The following is a 19,764-nucleotide window of genomic DNA, read 5'->3' on the forward strand; positions in this document are numbered from 1 at the left end:
TTTAACTGCAATTTAAGTCCAGCTCAAATGAAGTAATTAATCACCAGCTTGTTTTTTCTCTCAGAAATTCTTTGTAATGCTTTCCATTCTAAAGTTGGTGCAAATAAGGACTTCAAAAGGCATTCTTATTGAAACATCAGAAGTCTGGAATCCATTTACATTTGGCTTTCAGCTGGACTGTCCTTAGAATGAAACACTCTATGAGTGACCTTTTGTTATTGGTATAAATCCACTGGATAAGATAAAGAAATACAGATATAGCACTAGCATATATTCCCACTGCAACTGGACAACAGAGTATTTATTGAAGCAAAGCCATTTAATTTTAGGTTTCATCTTCCATCCTACACTTCCAAAGCATTTTATTAAAGAAATCATGTAGATTGTCCAGTTGTATAAAGAGAACCAAATTCTGTTCTCCAAGCAACATGCAACCTGGAATCAAACCTACTTGACTCAGTACATAAGAGCAAAGCAGGTCATGGGGAACTATGTTTGCAGTAAGCATACACCAGTGTATTACATGGTTGTTGCCCTCAGCAATGACCTCTGACTCAGTGCAAAATCACTGCACTCCTTTGAAACTGTCCCTGCTTCCATGTTTGAAATACAGTAGCTATTCCCAATACTGTTACTGGGGGAAATCTCTTGTCTGCCACTTTTAAATCCATGCTCATGGTACCTCAGAAAACGTGCTGCAGAATCAGAAACATCTCAGAAAAAGACAACCTGTCAAAAGAAGACTTAAAAATCATTTCTATGCAGGCAACAGGTAAGCAAGCAGTCCCCAGACCAGACTTGGGAAGGATGTGAAGGAGAAGCCACTCAGGCAGATGGTGCACTGTGACAGACTGTCAAACGCAAATAACTACTGTCCAAAGAAATGCATCCTAATGGCAAGCATCAACTAATTAGGCTGTGTAAGTCATTCCAAAAACATCATACCTGCTGCCATCTGTTGGCAACACAAAGACTTTCACCATCTTTCTAGGCACTTTCCCCCAGTACCTTTTCTGCTTAGGCATCCATTTGAAGTACTCTTTTTAGTATAAAAGATTATTAGCATTCTATTTAGCACACAAATAATTATATACAGCTGTTTAGAAACCAAATCAAGTAAACAAGCAAAACTGGTCATTCACTTCAAGGAATGAGTTCAAGGACCAGGAAATTTACTTGATCAGATAAATCACTGAAAAACAATCGCTCTTGATGTACAGAACAAAAACACTAAATCTTTTTAAGACAGATACAATAATGTTAGCTATTAATAAGATCTAGGAAAAAGCCTACATTTATCTGTACCTACATTTCGTTGGAAGACAGTGGGCTGGATCATCCAGCTCGTCAAACAAAAGTCATTGCACAGATGATTATTTTTTTCATTAGAGAACTGAAATAATAACAGTAATAATAACTGAATGATCTAGTCCAACATCTGCTTTACTTAGCACAAGTCACTGCCAAGTAAGGCAGTGTACATTTAAATTCTAAAGTGCCAGAAATACAGAATGAATGAAAAGTAATTTTGCACATTCAAACCTTCAACTTTCTCTTTTAGAGGAGTCTCTCGGTATTGAAAGTCAGTTTCCCTGTCATGGCTTTTGGGGACTAGCAAACACTGGTCTCTATCTCTGTATTTAAGAAGAGCTCCCTGCTCAGCTCCTGAAAACTAATACATCAGCTCCAAAATGCACTTTGTTCATTTGACACAAGCAATTAAAAATCCATCATTATTAAATACATTATTCTTTGGAATACTCATTACAGTGAAACAGATTAATGGAGAAATAATGCACAAGTATCTGAATGTGCCGTGTCTGTTATCCAGTGTCTATTTTTATGAAAATTTTATTAAGAAAATTTGACACAAAATGTCTAGAACTCACCAGTTTTTGACAAAATATTTACCTTTGCCACAATTTGTTGCTTATTAGTTTTGTCCACCATCTCAGTCAACATGTGATTTCTTAATATAACTGTTAACAGAATAAATTGCCTCAACCACTAAATTTACACATTTACTCTTAGAACACATGGCTTTTGAGTTGTTTTCACATCTCTTTCCAAAAACTTTACCTTGGATACAGCCCCGGGTTAGTGCAAGGTAGTGTGCTGTCCTAGTTACACCAGCTCCACACCTAGAATCACACTGAAACGAAAGCAAATCTTATATTTTCTGTCTTTTGGAATATATTGAGGGAGCCACAAAAATTACAGAACACAACTTGCAGCTTTAAAGTCTAAAAACATGTCATTGAATTCACATATTGGGAAGTCAGACAGACATGAAATAGAAAAACCTGCACCAAAGCTCTGTGTATACAAACTGTTTCACAAAAGGAAGCAAAAGAATTAGGGAACTCCTGAGAAGTCACTGTGTCATAGTGATTAAATCTTCCAGGGGCTTCCTAATCAGTATGGTGATGAAAAACAAGCACCTACAAGCAGAATTTACAAGTCTTTTCAGTAATTTATCTTTTCAAGCTTCAGAGGGGTAATTTCAAACCCAAACCTGAAAGAAAATCTTTAGTCTGTGGTTACAAATATACTCACAAAAAATGAAACCATGATTTAGCAGTCTTCTTTACTCAGAACTTATTTAGCAGACTGACCAAGAACAACATTAATTCAATTTCATTGACAAAGGAAAGGATTCTACTGAAAGAGGAGTGCGAGTACTTTATGGTAGAATAAAAAAAAAGTTCACAGAATTTCAAGCTGCTGAACGAACAAAACAGATCTCATATGTATACACATACATAAATACATACACACAGATACAGTAAGTTTATTTCCATTTTCCCCCGACATGAGCTTGAGTATTTCATCTACAATCTTCTATTGAGGAGGAAAAATATTTTGTTTTTTCTAAAGTAATTCTCTCCAGAGCTTTTGAAAGTTCACTGCCACAAAGGTAAAGGATCCTTCCTTCCCACATAATATGAGCAGAAAATAAGCTTTATAGGGTTTCACTGAAGGTGGTAAAATTCTAACATTGTAAATTTGATTGTAATCAGCTGGACATGTATCTTTCTTTCATGGTTCCACTTGGGACAGTCAGTCTGCTTCCTGCATGCTTCTGAGTGCATGCAGAGAGTTCCAGAAGGATGGGGAGGCAAGGCAGTGCAGAACATTCATTCACAGCAGGAAAGAAGTTGCCTTCATCAAGCAGCATTTCCATCACCTGCTCCTTGGAGATACCAGAAAGCAAATTCTCCCTACTTGATGTAAGACAGTTGCTGTTAATGCTACAAAAATAATGTACAAAAGGGTCTGGCTTGCAGATTTCATGTAACAAGCTAGTTACATGTAAATGACAGCGCCTAGAACAGAGGCAAAAGAGGAATCTTAAACACAACAGAAGAAGGAACTAAAACATTAAGCTGGCATTACATGTGCATTTCTAGTATTTAACAAAAGAAACCTTTACTTGCGTTGTAAAACTCAGTAACGCTTTTGGCTGGCAACATTCTCCAAATCTTACTAAGGTATTTAAAACACTAATAGGTGACAAAATAGCATCCTTCTTTAAATCCTGTATATTAAGATTACATTGGGCAAGGCTCTTTCATTTGAATTTGAAAGTCTAGAAGTAATATTTCTCACTGTTAATAGCAAACAATTTCCATCTGTTTTACATCCAAGTTCCATACTGTAGTAGAAGAGTGAACATTCCCACTCACAGTTGCATGTTTTCATATTATTTTCTTTCCATTATTTATTCTTATTGGACTTTACATCTATTCATTGAGATTTGCATAATAATCTTTAATCTTTTCTATTAAGGACTCTCCCTCTTTCCAAGAAACCACACTGGTCAAAAATGAAATGAAATGAGGGCTCTCTGAAAGCCCTCACAAACTTTTCTGATATGCAGCAACGTAAGGTTTATTACACAAACACCTCTCAATATCCATACTTTTTTCCTCATTATGAAAGCTGAATACTATTAAGTAAGAGTCATAAGGTTGCATAAAGAATAGGAGCCCTCTACCACAAACTGTACATTCATTTCTGGCACTTCTTAACCTATAGGTTTTTATAGAGCCTATTTAATGACAACACTTCAGATCCCACACCTATTGCTATTTACCTTTCTTACTATTGGACTGTAAAGCACTTTCTCACATGAACGGTCAAACATCTCAAATACTTTGCCACAACCAGATCTCTGTTGACAAGAATTATGGAACATGAGAAGAAAGGGAAAATGCCATGATATGATAATAATCTTTGACAGGCCTTTAATATCTGAAACATTTATTTTTAGCACTTTTAAAAGGGTTTTTCCATTTATAAGAGAAAAAAAATAAATTTAAATAAATGAAAAATGGGATATATTTGTAAATATTGGTACTACATTTACAAGCATGGATACCAGTTCCTACCAAATGCAATGATTCATATATGTGGTGAACCCACTACTCAGAAAGACTATACACATAAATATTTTTTGTTTATTTTTTTTATTCAGCACCAGAATTATGACTAATGTTAAATAAAAGCAGTGCCCAGAGACTAGAATTCTATGCCTGATTCATGTATCTTATTCAGTATATTCCACATACTTTCTTCACAATCACAAAGCTCTTTTATCTCATGTTTTGTACACACTTGCTTCCATATTTCTTCAAACCTTTCATCTGAAGTATTCATGCCCATATTGTGGAGAATTTGTTTAATCTACAAAAATAATATAAAATAATGCAATTAATGTAATTCTAGTCAGCATTTTGTTAAACTCTACAGTGTCTGGCTTTGACAAATTTAGCAATCTCTATTTGCCAAAGAATATTTTCCCACTCTTAAGTTAAAACTACAGACCACATCCTGTATCCTAAACAAAAGAAGTTTCTATTTAAGTAAATCTGAATCTTATTGCAATGAAAGCTGTACAAAATTGTCTGTAATTAATGCAGTAATGCTGATGCACTACTTCAACGCTGGGACAAAAATCAAATGCAGAAGACTAAGGGAAAAGTAAATGTTTTTCAAAAGCCCTAAGTAAAGTTCTGTTTATCCACTCTATTTTTGCTGTCTACAGTTACCAACACAAATCAGATTCTATTATTATCTGCATTTCACAGCAACAGTACTACACACAAGGTCATCAGCTGGTATAGATAAGTGGATGAAGTGACTAAAACGAAATGGTTCACATCAACTTTGAGCCTTGCTATAATTTTACACCAAAATAATTCAGCAGAAGGGATTTTTTCCACGTTTTCTCACTTGGATGCTTCCTGTTGCATGCCTCATTACACTGACCTGTTGACTCATTAGAGGAAGGTAACTTTAGAAGAACATTTATGCACTCTGTGCTTCTATTAGTATCAGCAAACATTTGGCCTTTTCACTTGTATCATATATGTCTGTGTACATGTGTTATATTTATGCTATGGAGACTTTATGCATGCTTTGATAAAGACCTTCAATGCAGTCAAATCAGCCTTATTATACTGTCTTTTATATTTTTGTATAAATATAGGCCTGATCCCCAGTACAACAAATCTTCAGCTTCATCTTAGCCAATAAATCTATGAGTGTTTCTGCAAGGTGAAATTGCAGGAGGAAAGAAGGGACTGAATTTTGTTTCTTTAAGCATAAGTGTTGTTTCAGTTGCATCAATCATACTACCCACGAGTAAAACAAACCAGATCTGATCCATTGTCTTCAACAAGCTAGTGAAATATGGGAATTAAACTAAAAGCAATAGTCCTTCACAGGACACCACTGCAGGGAGAATAAAGGACTACATGCTCTCATAATTTGGCTTCACCAAGTTAAGAGAGAGCTCTGTCCTGACTCATCAACTGCTGTAAATTCATCACTGACCAAACCACAGACTACTGTCTGCAGACAGGATAAAACTCACTCTCACCCAAGATCAACATGCTGCATACAAATTACACACTATTCCTCAACTACATAACTTGTATCCTCTTCAACAGACTGGATGAAGAAAACAGCAAGTCCAAGAACTATTTTGTTCTTTTGTTACAAGATGAGTCACCTCACAAAACTACTTCATAGTCAGAATTTGCATTCATTTCTACCACACTATACAAAAACAGTATTAAATTACTCTGAGCTTTCATCTAATAATACCATATAATCATAGAATAACTTCATTAACCATGAAATTTTTGGAAACAGTAATTATACATATCAAAACAATAATCATAAAATTGCTAAATATCCCATTTCCTGAACATAGGGGGTTTCAACAGACTCAAAGGTGGTTCTGCCCTGAATTCTATATAGCTGGTATAGTCTACAATAGAGTATGACATCTCAGGACAATAACCTCAAAGAACAGCTCTATCTAGTGCCTGACAGATGTAATTGGCAGATGTAATTGGCTTCTCAATGAAGCATGAATTGCATTTACTGTTAGCTGTTTGCTGCATGCACTCATTTCCTGCTTTCAGAGCTAGATTATAAAGTGGTAAAAGCTCATGTACATAACATTCTAACAAGGTGTTTGATGAGCATGACACCACACCTTCTACCCCCAATCAGCAACACTATTTTTCCTAAAATATTTCAATTTCTAGATCCACTTTCAAACATGACTGCTGAATATTTAATATAATGATATAATGAGTAGAGGTCATTAATGTAATGAAGAAGAGGTTGCCACAGCTTCTTTTCTCATTTTAGACTGGAATTTCACATTTCATCACAATTGTCCAATAAACTGTTCTCTCATAATATTTTTTTCCAATGAATTGTATACAAATGTAAAAACAAAGTGGTAAACAATACTGAAGAAGAAACTGCAAAGTTATTTTAGTATTTACGTGAGAGAAATTCTGGTCTGTGAGAGAACAGAGTGGTAGGAGGCTGCAGATGTACCAGAGAAATCATGGAGTCCCCAAGTAAGTCCCTAGAGTCTCATGTCCCATCTTTGTCTTCAGAATTATGAGACAGCACAGCATTGCTGTGTGAGTCCCAATGTCCTCCATCACTACACAGACCCTTTGTAGACCTGAGCCTACAACTGTGACTCAGCAGAGCACTTAAAAGGTACTTTCAAGTGGTTTGGTGAATTTGTCATTAGCAAAACCTGCCAAGTTTGTCTGAGGAGAGACACTACCGGTAAAATTTTCCATTAAACACCCCTATGTGATAGAAATTACTTGTATAAGCCTTTAAATATCTCCTTGTGGGGCTTTTTAAGACATTTCATGGAATACCTTAGATTGGAAGAGATCCTGGAGATCATTCATCCAATCACATAATCAAAGTGGGGCTAACTTTACTATTAAACCACATTGCTTGAGACCTTGCTCAGAAATTTCAATAGCTTGGATCACAATAAAATTACTATCTACCATCTTTATTAATAATTTAGAATGTGAAGAGCACATATTTTTCAGATAGCTGAATGAATGTAAAGCAAGATGGTAATGTTGTACTATGAATTTTACAACCAGATAACTTGATGACCTCCCACTCCCATATGGCTAGCAGAATCATTATCTTGGAAGAATATTCTGAAGAAATTCACTATACCTCTGCCTTTGGTCTCTTTTTTAAAAGATGTTTTTCATATACTCCCTTTTGACTGAAGACAGAAGGGTACAGAAGCGAAAAACTACTGCCCTGGTCACCATAATTAGTTGTGTCACTGAGGCGACAAACTTGAGGAGCAGGAATATCTGAACGAATACTTGGAACACCACACAATGGATAACCTGTGAAAATCAATCAACAGGTAGCATGGATAAATAGTGCCAGGGAGGAGAAAACATTTTGTATGAATTAAGAAGAAATGTGATGCTTGTTCAATAATAAGTCACATAATTTTCTTCCTCATATCTTTTTTCACAGTTTTAGACATTCTGGCTTCAGCTACATCATGAAGTGTGAAAACAAGGAATCTTGCAGTAATATACTAGTACTTACTTAATATTCCCAGCTGAAATTATTTTTAGGTGATTATGTTATCATCATATTGCAAAGGTTTCATATTGCTGTCTCCTTAGTGTAAGAGTTTCACACCTCCTTGATGTTTCTTGTGGACATCTCCTCCAAGCACTGACTCTTTCTTCTTGCAGTAGCCAACTGACTCCAGCACCCCTCAACCAACCAATCCACTCTTTTATAACACTCTTCTTATTGGCTACAGCTGTGGCCTGTTAACATCAGGCTTGCTCCTAATCTTTAACAATTAACCCAGCTGCAACTCCTTAGGGGGTAAGATTACTTTCTATACTACCTTTATTTTCTTATATTCTATCCCCCTACATCATCGTAAGGAGATATGGTTCTCCCAAATTTACCAGCATAATTTCTCAAAGACATCTAGATTAATTTCAATGTTGAATAGGCCATCCCTTCCAACTCCTAATCATAAAAAAAACTCAGCTTAAATAAATAATTTCACTACTTTACATTAGCAGAACCTGTAACAATACTTTTTAACTTTGCTCCTGATTTTGTCTTAAATAATGCTCACAAGTGAGCAGCACAGTCCACTGTACTTACAGGATGCTGGGATACCACCAACTACAGCATTATACTGAGAAGATGATGTTTGATAATTTGTATATACACGGTCTGTTGATCTTGTAAGTGGTTTTGGCATCTTTTCCGAGCTTTCTCGTTCTTTTAACTCAAGATCTTTCTTTTCTGGCAGTGGTTCATCCTCTTTCTTTGTGTCTTTGGGAAGATATGCATCTAATTTTTCCCCTACAAAAGGGAAAAAGTTATGGGACAGCCAGATATATTATCAACATATTACAGACTAAGAGGCAAAAAACTTTGTTTGAATAACTGTAAAGGAGTTAACATAATTCATCTACATTTCTGATAATGCTTCTAGGAGATATTTTACTTTCTGTTGATCTGTATTACTAAGGAAACTTCCCAGTGTCAATCTCAGCATGCAACATAGGACTGCAGGATTCTGAAACACATCTGTACCTGAGATGCTGGTAGTTAAATCAGTCTCTAAATCCTACTCTTCTAAAGGATCACCTAGTTTACAACAGCAATGTCCTTTCAACAGCTATCCTAAGAACAAGATCATCCCCATATTTTCCCAGTATTAAGGCATCTACCTTTTGTAATTATTTTTTCTTCAAACTCTTTAACACCCATTTTATCTTTCCAGTTCAGAAAGTTTGCAAAGTCCCGGTAATTAATCAGACCATCCTTATCCAAATCACAGCAGTCAAATAAGGTTTCCAGGAGCTCATCATCCAGATTCACATTCAGCTGAGAAAAGATCTTTCGTAGCTTGTCCTTGTGTATCATTCCATCACCATTCTATTACAAAGATGGTGTAATAGTTGTTAATAACAGTTGTTAATAACAGTTGTTATATTCTATGATTCTCTAACAGCCATCATAAAGTAACTTCACCAAAAGAAACACATGCACGTGTTTATACAGGTATGTACACATATTTATACATATATATAAATAGCACCAGACACACTATTTCAAGACAAATAATATTGCTGAGTAAAAAAAAAAACCCTAAGTATTGTAGAAATCTGAAAAATGTCAAAAAGTAATTTTCAACTTAAAGAATACAGTGATTTGAGAGTAAAAGTGTGACAAGCTATTGTGACAAGACTGCAATCTAATCATAAATGTTGAGGAAAAGCAAAGATATCTTAAAAAGTAAGACATCAATCATTCTGTATACATTACAATTAATGTTACATATGAAATGTCAATTACAATTTTTTTTCTAGAGAGAAAAAAAGAAAATACCTGAAATTCTGAGGCTTGCCAACTCAGCCAAAAAGTACAGCTTGGAAGAAAATATGAACGTAACTCCTTCTACTGTTTTCTCTTTATGAAGGAATGCCAGACTTTGAAGTCCAAAAATGGTTAAGATTACTCCTGCTTGTGTGTCCCTTGCCCCCTCTAACCTGGATATTCCAAATAACATTACAAAAAGCTCCAAATACTATTGTGTCTAATTCCATAGCATATCACAGTAGATGAGACATTCAATAACTATGAAGTTATCTTCACAGTTACAGTCTTCATCCATATTTACCTTGCTATGTTTGTGTTTCTTCTCGTCTGTATCTCTACAGCAAGAAGCGCTAATATCAGACATTCCTTTACATTTATACCTTTTGAGAGCACTAACCTTATCATAATGTCTTAATGCTTCTAGTAACACATCAAAATTCCTATAGTCAGCTTTCTTCAGACTTTCTCGAACTGCCATCAAGATAACTCTTTCTCTGTCCTTCCCACAGAGGAACTCACACGGAACCCGGACATGAAGAAGATCATGAACGTCTATAAAAATGAACAATTCCTCAATTAGTTGTGCATATACCATAATCAGACATTTACAAAAAAAAAAAAGCTTGCATTCATTAGGAAAAGGAGAATTTCACTTTCAAGATGCTAACTTTCAGCACTGCTGCACAAGTGATACAGCCATTTCATTGCAAGATCAAACAGTCCACATCATTATTTCTCCACTCACACACAGTTAATATCAAAAATTTTGGAACATGATAATGTAGATTCACAAATCTATCCACTGCTTTCAAAAGCTTCTAAAAGCAGTATTTTTTACTCAATGTCCAGATAATTGAGCAAAAAAGAATATATATTATTGATCTACCACTTCTGTCACCTTCCACATACTTATGAGATATAAGTATATACCTATATACTATCAAAAATTTATATATCACAGGTTTCTAGAAAGACAAAGAAATATTTTTATGTTACTGTTCCCATTTTTCATGTACTGTTCCCATTTTTCATGTATCCTAACTTTATCAGTATTTTTAAACACTTTAGCACACTGAGCTACAATCTTCATCCAAATTCCCAAGGTGCCAATGTCACTTTCTGGAATGCAAGAAGTTCATTCACAGTACAGTAACAAACATGAGTAGCTCACCTAATCCTCCTCTAACAGCAGTGTACAAGCATTATTTCCTATTTGTTAACTATGTACTCTTTTGTTCAGTTCCTTCTGCTCTTCCTTACAGCATGAACTTTATTACACTACATAGTAAAGCATGTAAAAGATTATTCACTGTTTGAACTGAATTTCTCTGGTCCAGATTAACTGTATGACTGATCCACTTCATTTTTTTGCTTCCCAATTATTGACTGTATTCTTTAATTATGAAACACAACGCTAAAACATCATCAATCCCATTGACTATTTGAGTTGAGTAGCTTTCAAAATTTTGTCATAATGAAAATAAAGACTTTTTTTGTACTCTGCTTTCTATCTCCTTGCAACCTTCAAAACTTATTCTTATTTATTACGTGTAATTTTTACTCTTTTTAGAGAAGTGCTTGAGAAATCATTGAAAGGGAATATGCATGATTGGTTTAAATAGCCATTTTTGTTTGTCATTTTGATGTCAATAAGGGGTTCCTGCCATTTCCCATTTTGTTACATTTGGATACAAAGGCTTTAAAAAAGAAAAAAAAAAACAGCATGACAATCCTAAACCTAAAGCTTCTTTATTTTTGACATTTACTTTTTTCCCCTCTAGCAACTTTGAAATGTAAACCAAATTTACATTTCAAAAATTTACTGTCAACAAATTTTTGTACCTTGCCTCTTAAAATTTTAGGAAAATTGTATATGCAACCAACAGTTATTACTTTAGCAGAGTTTCATCAGCAAGGTAAGATTTTATTCTGCTCCTGAACTTACCATATTCATCTAGACGGGCCGCCAATCCAAATGTATGGTCTGGGGGAACATTCATAGTATCTGCTATACTGTCAAAAACAACATTTTTTTGTTAATTGCAAAACAGTTTACTAATAGCCAAAATAAAATCTCAGCTACTGTTTAAAAAAAGTGATTAATAATAGGGATGATACTCATAGTTTACCTGAAATTTGTTTATCAGGACTTTGTTCAACATTACCATTCCAGAAAAGCAACCCTTTACAAGCTGATTAGAACACTCAGTGTTTGTAACATAAAACAGCCAAATGTAAACATTAACTTTTTGAGCACTTATGCTCATTAAAAAGAAAAACACTCTATGCCATTTTTCCGAAGAAAATGATAGAAACATGCAAGAAAAGTCCTTGTAGTCAAAGAATGGGAATATTTTGACAAAATATCCAACTGAAATATCTGAAATAAACTACTTTTGCATAAAGTGGAAAAATTGAATCACATCTCTGCTTTTCCAAGTGCAATTTTTTGTCTACCAAAACCAGCAACCAAGTCCATATCCATGTGGAAAACTTTTCTCAGTTCTATTTTCCAAAAATTGAAGAATTTCCTTTTGACATTAAAGAACTGTTTCCTTTTTTTTAATTTTAAAGATACAATGCTCATTTTATTTTTGATAATTAAATAATTAAAACACTTAGCTGAATCAAAAATCCCCATCAGAATTTAAAAGATTATCAGTGCTTTGTTCCAAAGCACAAAACAAACAGACAAAAACCCACACACAGAAATGGAAATACCACAATCTAAAAACTACTATGTATATTTTTCTTTTATCATTTTCATATCATACATAGGACATGGATAGCATAAAATTCATTAAATAAGATTAAGTTTAGCCTGTATCTGTCTCGTAATATTAGTGGCGGGTTTCAGCCAGGAAACCCATCCCTGACTGATCACACTGCTTCATGCTGCTCATGCTCCAAGTCTGTCTCACAGTAAGTTGGGACACAGTGACAGGGAGAGAAGAAACTGACTTGTATTTGTGCTCACTGCTCACATTCATTTATGAGAACACTTCCCCAGATCAACCTAAACCTGCGATCTTGAGTTTAAAATTGTATTTTGCCACCAAAGTCCACGTTAGTGAGCCTTCAGACATATTTTTTGCAGAAATCTAGAGCATCTGTAAAGACAGCCTTTGGATACATTCAGGAGCCCTAGATCTGCAGCACACCTGGATCCTAACCCCACTGTACCTTATGACTTCTGTGGTGCTTCTTAAGCGCTGTTCTGTAAAATTACAAACTGTTCCAGATTGCTTCATAATCAGTCATTCTAATGATTCAACAGAGATTGGTAAATGCTGCTAGGTAATAAAATTTAGTTCCATGTCCTTTTCCAAGGAGGTAATACAGTGAGATTACAGATGATGTAACAAAGAAAGCCAAAAATTGTGTGAGAGTAAGCAAAATGGCTGAATCCCAAAACATTAGGTGATATGTGTCAGTCCTTTCAAACCTTACTAATTGCAAAATACTGGGGGAAAAAATGTCTTAAAGAGTGCTTGACCACTCAAACAGTAAGATCTAACTTCACTACGTGGACACAGTACAGCCCTTACTAGAAACTTGTGTACTTATCAGCGTAATTAGGGCAGGTAGGAGGTCCTTTTCTGTTAAATGAGTGCTGCACTGGAAGCATTAAGCACACAGTTATAATTTTTATCCAAGACATAAAAAGATATTGGAGAAAAGGCAAAAGTGAGTGAATTTTGTGCTTGATCTATTTGTAACAGAAGGTATCTTTGCTTACTTACGGATCAAAAACTTTTCCAATCAGAGGCTGGTATTTTTCCTTGAAATCATCACTTCGTTTTGACACAAGGTTTGGTCCTCTCTTCCTACAAATTACAAAAATAACTCTTGCACATAATTTTTAAAATATTCAATACTTTTTCAATAATATTTTAAAATATTATTATATATTAAAAAAAACCAGCAACTCCTTTCAACTTAGTGATTAAACTATCTTGCTACTTAAAATCAAAGGGCTTTACATAATGCTTAAGACGTGCCAAGAGTTGTTATATGGTAAAAGTTATTTGGATAAACTGTTCTGAAAATCACATCTTGCATTTTCTATTCAGTTCAATACAGCTAAGGATTGTGAGATATACAATTTTCTTCAAATATGAAGACTCACTCTTCCTGATCATTTTTAAATTAATTCATTAGTTAACTCATTGCAACTTACGAATCCAGGTCAAAGGCCCAATTGAAGGTCTTGGCTGTATTTCGCCCATCTTCATAGTGAGGGGTTTCCATTCCATAAACAAAAGACTTGTCAAAGTGTGAGTTATACTTCCTATTGACTGACTCCCCTGCAGAAAAAGCAGGCATTTCAACCTGTGTAAAACACCTAAGGAAGAAAAATGTACCCAGTATCTTCATTCTTAAGACAAAATAATGAAGAAACAAAGGCAAATAACTAAAAAACCTGTTCAAATAAAGATAAATAATTTGCATTTTCCCTGTTTATTGAGTAGTTAGGAACAATCTCATTGTCAAAGTGAAAACACAAAATAAAAAGCAAAACTGCTTCAGTTGGATGTTCTTCTATGTCTGATTAAAGACAAGCCCAACAGAATAAATTAAACCATGTAGCCTAAGTGGTGAGGGTCAAGCAAACATTGCTTTATAATATCTACACTTGAGCAGAAATGTGCACTATTTGATTTATTGTTTTCAAAAAATGCAAAAAATGTTTTTGATGTGCTGCATTTTCAGATATACTCTTGCTATGTCTTTTTGTCACAGAAAAAACAGTCATTCTTTTTCTTCAAGGTCTCTTCAATCACCTTTTAAAAAGCATGATAATTAGAACTTTCAAAAATATTATTCACTGCATGTTTTCTAATAAGGGCTCCATATGGTTGTATGGCAGCATGGCATTTTTTACACTATTAGTGGGGCACATAGTTGACTTTTTTTCTGTCAGTCTGCTTCTGACTTGGCCTCTCCATGGTGGATAGATGTTACAAGAGAAACAGAAACAGATTATGAATAATTTCACTGAAACACCCAAGAAAAGCAGAGAAGAGAGGAAATGAAGTTACAGGTCTGGTCAATTTATACCAATACTCTTTATAGAATAATTTCTCAGTGAGACAACAAAGTACTATAATTTCACATCTATGTAATAGTCTTCACATAAAATTTACATTTTCAGCCAAAGTGAAAGTCATGGAAGTGGGAAAAATAGAAGCGGCTGCAAAAAAAATTAAATGTGCTGCATTTTAGAGCGCTACTTGTCACTCTGCTCCTGTGCAGACCTGTGAAATAAAGGGTAACCATCCCTGAGCAGACCACATCACACAGGTACAGGCCCCAGGGGCTGAAGCAATGCAAGCACAGCCTACAGCCCCATGGGGAGGATTCTGTAGGCTGAGGAACCTGCATTCCAGAGAGCCATCCAGCAGCCTGAAATTCTTCACAACCAGATCTTAATGCTAAGCTCCTCATCAGAAAGTCTGCCTGCTCTGAAATTCTGATCCTGAAAAAAGACAGGAACTAGAGGAAAAAGTACTGGAATGGGTTGGGCTCACAGTGCATGACTTCAAATCTGAGATTGCTTTCAGTGCCATAGACAATGCCAAACTCAGTAAGCAACCAGGGCATCTGTGCGTTTCTAGTATCCTGGAAATATTTTGCTTTTCAAACAGCACCCAAAAGAAATCAGGCTTCCAACCCCTTCATGGAGTCCTTATACTGTTTTAAATGCCCATCTTGAAGTGATTGACAGTTCTAGAAACTGAGATCATGCTCTCTCACTTGCTTTTTGTTCACATAATTTTTAAAAGTAATATATATTGTATTAATACAGTGATTAAAATTAATAGTTTATACCTCAAAAAATAGCATACAGTAGGCACTGAACATAGAGGAACATTTTCTGTGGTTTCTTATGAGCCTTTTACCTTACCCACATAATAATCCTCATGTGAGAGAACATATAAATCATGTCCTTCTCTCGCTTCTTTATCCACTTCCTCAAAGGTTTTTGGTGGATTGACAAGCTCTCCAGCTGTTAAATCTGGAAACAAATAGAGAATGTATGTATGGGGGCGCTAAGGAGGGTGGATATCTTGTTTCATTCATTCTTAACTGTAAACAATACCTTGTTAGAGCATTTGCTAATACTGTGGAAGGATGATACTTCTTACCACATTTCTAGCCAATCTATATTGAATGGATGGTGAATGATCTAATGAATGGATGAATAAACATCTAATTCATTATTCACATAATAACATGGGACTAGGGAGAAAATCACAGAAACCCAGATGAACAGAACTTTTGCAAGAAAGCTACATGGGCAACACAGATGTGATTGCCTCCAGTCTATGGAGGAAAGCTACATATGTCAAGGAAGTTTCTTCCATGAGACCTATTAGAGTTGCTGGGAAAAGGAAGGTAAGTTGACAGCTACCCTACAGTTCTCGCAGGAAATCTATAAAGACAGAAGGGAAGAGCGCAAAAAGCCCTGGTAGTTACCCTAAGTTCTCAGTTGCTTGTTTCTGCATCAAAACTGAAAAATTTTTAGGCCTTTTGGTAGCTGTTATATAACAACTCTTCTCTTAAAATGGAGTTGTTGGAATCATAGAGCATGTGATAGATACTAAATTGCAGACCATCTTGTATTTACAGGAAATATGTTTTAATAGCACATTTTCCTACCTTTGAAGACTTTAATTCCAAATGTAGTTTTTATTATATCCAAGCCCTCAGGTAACTTCAAAGATTGATCATGTGATTTACCCAAAGGTGTTTCACGATTACTGGAGTAAATTGCTTCTTTCATGTCCTGCATCTTTTCTTGAAATTCACTTTTAGAAACTGGACTTATCAAAGAAGCTACCTGAAGACATCACAAACAACACCAGAGGCAGGAAAACAAACAAACTTTGATCATTCATGCATCACTATGACTACTCACACAAACAAAAATTTGCTCATAAGGGTTCTAATGAGATCTTCTGTGGTTACACTGACATAATTTTGTTCATTGAGTTGCAAACCAAAACTGTATCTTGAGAGAAGACCACTAATAGCCAATGCTATGCTAAATTTCCAGCTAAATAAAATACTTATTGTGAGATATTTTTATTTTTATGCGAGCTTTTCCACTTTTTAATATATACATTTTCTGACTGTAGTCTTTCTTTTCTTAGCACATATTAGAAACTATAGTCAAATTACAACGTCACCAAAACTAAAGTAATTTGATTTTTCAGGCTATTAAAGTAATGGAGATTCTAGAGGAGATTTATTGTTAGACTGTCAATATTATATAAAGAAATATTGAAAAATTAGTAGCAAATACAATTGATCCAAACCCATGCTTAGCAGACTAGGCTTCCAACCCTTCCTAGAGATAATATTTAACTAATAATGCAAAGACTTCAACAGACAGTATTCCAGTACAGATCAATCCATTCAACAAAAAACTTCTAAAGAAAGACACCAAAACTTGGTTGTCTTTCATTTTGGATAGGCCTAATAAATGTCCTACTCAACATCCTGGAATACTAGGACTTCCTTCCTAAAATACACTTTACTAACACAACTGCTATTTTTAGAGTCAGGAACACTAACTGTGTGATAAAACTACTAATGATCTCATCAGTTGTTTGATTACAGATTACAAAATTATTTCTAAAGAATACACACAAAATAGGCTGACATATGCAAGCCATCACTTTTTGGCTAAAAAATCAGTTTCTAGCCAAAGGTAAGAAAACAAACAGAATGATTACGCCAAACTGTAAACACACTTGCAGATAACAGCTCTTTTGCTAAGAGCTCAATTGGTTTTATCTCTGTAAACCACAAAAAAAAAAAAGAAAAAAAAAAGGGAAAAGAAAAAAAAAAAAGCAAGCAGCAAAATTTGTGGGCAGAAGACTGTTCATTACCTTAAATCTTGAAATGAAATTAACAATTTAATAGTCACTATGAAAAGTTACATCACAGATAACAGTCACTGAACTTCAAATAATTTCCAGGTTCAATAATGCTAAGTAAGTCCTATGATTTGACCTCAGAACTCAGATAATTCACAGCAGCGGAGAAATGCTGCAGTATAAATCACTCACCTTTATCCCTGACTATGAAGACATCAGTTGCTTTTATTAAGAACACTCTTAAGAGGTTCATTCTTAAACAAGAGTAAAGGAGTCACATTCTTACACTGCATTGGGAGGTTGACTTTATGCCATGAGTCAAGTCTGTTGCAATGTCAGGATCATCTGCACTGCCGTAGAATATTATTTTAGCACCAGGAGCTGGATCTGTTGTTTTTCGAAACTTTCGTACAGCAGTGGGAGTAACAGGCTATACGTAAGGCAAAGCAAAAACAAGTTTACACAGACATTCACAAAATGTTCATGAAAAGAAAATGCACTGCAGACATTTATATTGTTCCAGATATAAGAACAAAATATGAGGATGCTTTAAGGCTGCAGTACATGCACATGCTCCTGCAGATGCTGATACTGTGAGCATAAGCTCAACACAACCCAGACTAAATTTTATCAAATCAGCATTGCTAAGTTTCAACACTTCCCATAATTTTTATTTCTTTTTTTAATTTGGGTAACAGCTACTTCACATGTTCTTGATGAAAACTAGATGTTACAATTAGAAACCTTTAACCTGACTCAACATTCCACCATCAATGAAGCAATTTTGGAAATTATTTAGAGTGTTGGGGTGTCTTTAATTATCATTTAAAGGGAGACCTGCTGTTTACAGGATCCATTTGTGTCTCAGTAGCCTCTGTCTCTTCTGGCCATGGGTAAGGGTCAGTGAGATACCCAATTCTGGCAGGCATCCTTGGAAAGAACCTCCATCAGAAGTAATAATAATTTCCAATAATTACTTTAATTGCATTACCAGAGGGAAAAGCCACCTAAAACAATTATATTTAGTCCCAACTAAGCAAGCATGGTGACTTTTGTAAAACATGTGGAATGGAAATTAACTGCCAGAAGTGTTTTCCAATCTTGCCAGCTAGTCTCTCTAATTCCATGTGATAAAAAACAACACTGAAATAAACGGTAGTTTCAAAAGTGAAGGTATGTAGAAAAAAAAACAAAACAGGAGACTCTACAAAACCAACTCACCTTGGGTGTCTCTTTGAGACAACTCGCAACCGTGTTGCCCGCTGGACTCAACTTTCCAGCCTAAACAATCAAAAAATAAATAACGTATAACGAAACTCGTAATAATACACACAACTAGTCAAACTGGGATCTGGCACTATGTACAGGACGTTGTCCAATTGTCCCCGTTTCGATGATGGTGGGTAGGAGCCACCCTCATTCTGGGAGAGAAGGAGCTCGCAGTGAGATGCGCCATCCCCTCCCACACGCTGCCCTCCTCCAGCCCCTTCCCTCGGCGAGACTCCGCCCCTGAAAGGCACAGGAGCGGGGTACAGAAGGGGGGCGCAGCTCCGGGGCATCGGTGAGACCCCTTTGGCGAAGGGACTCACGTTCGGCAGCTCTGGAGTCCCCTCTGGGAGCGTCTCTTTGGGGCATGGCGGTGGCTGCTCCGCCATGGCCACCGCTTACTCTGCTCGCTCGGTAACGGCGCCAGCGGCGGCGCCGGCAGCGCTCGTGCGAGATGCGCGGTGCGGCCGGCGCTCACAGTGCTCCGCCACCCCCTCGCACCCAGCGCCCTCCATCCTGCCCCTCACAGCGCTCCGCCGTCCCCTCGTACTGAGCGCCCTCCATCCTGCCCCTCACAGCGCTCCGCCATCTCCTCGCTCCCCTCTCCTGCCCTCACAGCGCTCCGCCATCCCCTCGCTCCCCTCTCCTGCCCTCACAGCGCTCCGCCATCCCCTCGTACCCACCGCCCTCCATCCTGCCCTTCACAGCGCTCCGCCATCCCCTCGCACCAGCGCCCACCTCTTCTCCCCTCACAACCCTCCCTCTACCGCCCTCAGCACCCGCCACCCCCCTTACATCTCACATCCTTCCCGAAAAGTCAGGAAATAAATCACATTGGGCTGTTTTGTAAATGTCATGATCTAGAAAAATAACTAAGGCCCGGCCGCAG

The 19,764-nt window shown here is 36.3% G+C and overlaps 1 protein-coding gene across 1 annotated transcript; it reads right to left on the bottom strand.

Moving 5' to 3' along the window:
* Positions 1-2,468: 2,468 nt before the first annotated feature.
* Positions 2,469-19,264, bottom strand: EFHB (EF-hand domain family member B). The gene is made up of 13 exons (XM_054274057.1): positions 18,980-19,264; positions 18,831-18,890; positions 17,896-18,039; positions 16,387-16,567; positions 15,632-15,742; positions 13,904-14,030; positions 13,467-13,550; positions 11,669-11,736; positions 10,121-10,275; positions 9,072-9,279; positions 8,497-8,700; positions 7,522-7,703; positions 2,469-4,686 (listed from the first exon to the last, which is right to left on the bottom strand). The coding sequence occupies exons 1-13, from the start codon at positions 19,262-19,264 to the stop codon at positions 4,522-4,524; spliced, it is 1,974 nt and encodes a 657-aa protein (XP_054130032.1). The 3' UTR covers positions 2,469-4,521.
* Between the last annotated feature and the right edge of the window lie 500 nt (positions 19,265-19,764).

This window comes from Melozone crissalis, unplaced genomic scaffold, assembly GCF_028551555.1.
Source record: "Melozone crissalis strain CALT ecotype California unplaced genomic scaffold, PUWL_Pcris_2 ptg000016l_1, whole genome shotgun sequence".
NCBI classification, from domain to species: domain Eukaryota; kingdom Metazoa; phylum Chordata; class Aves; order Passeriformes; family Passerellidae; genus Melozone; species Melozone crissalis.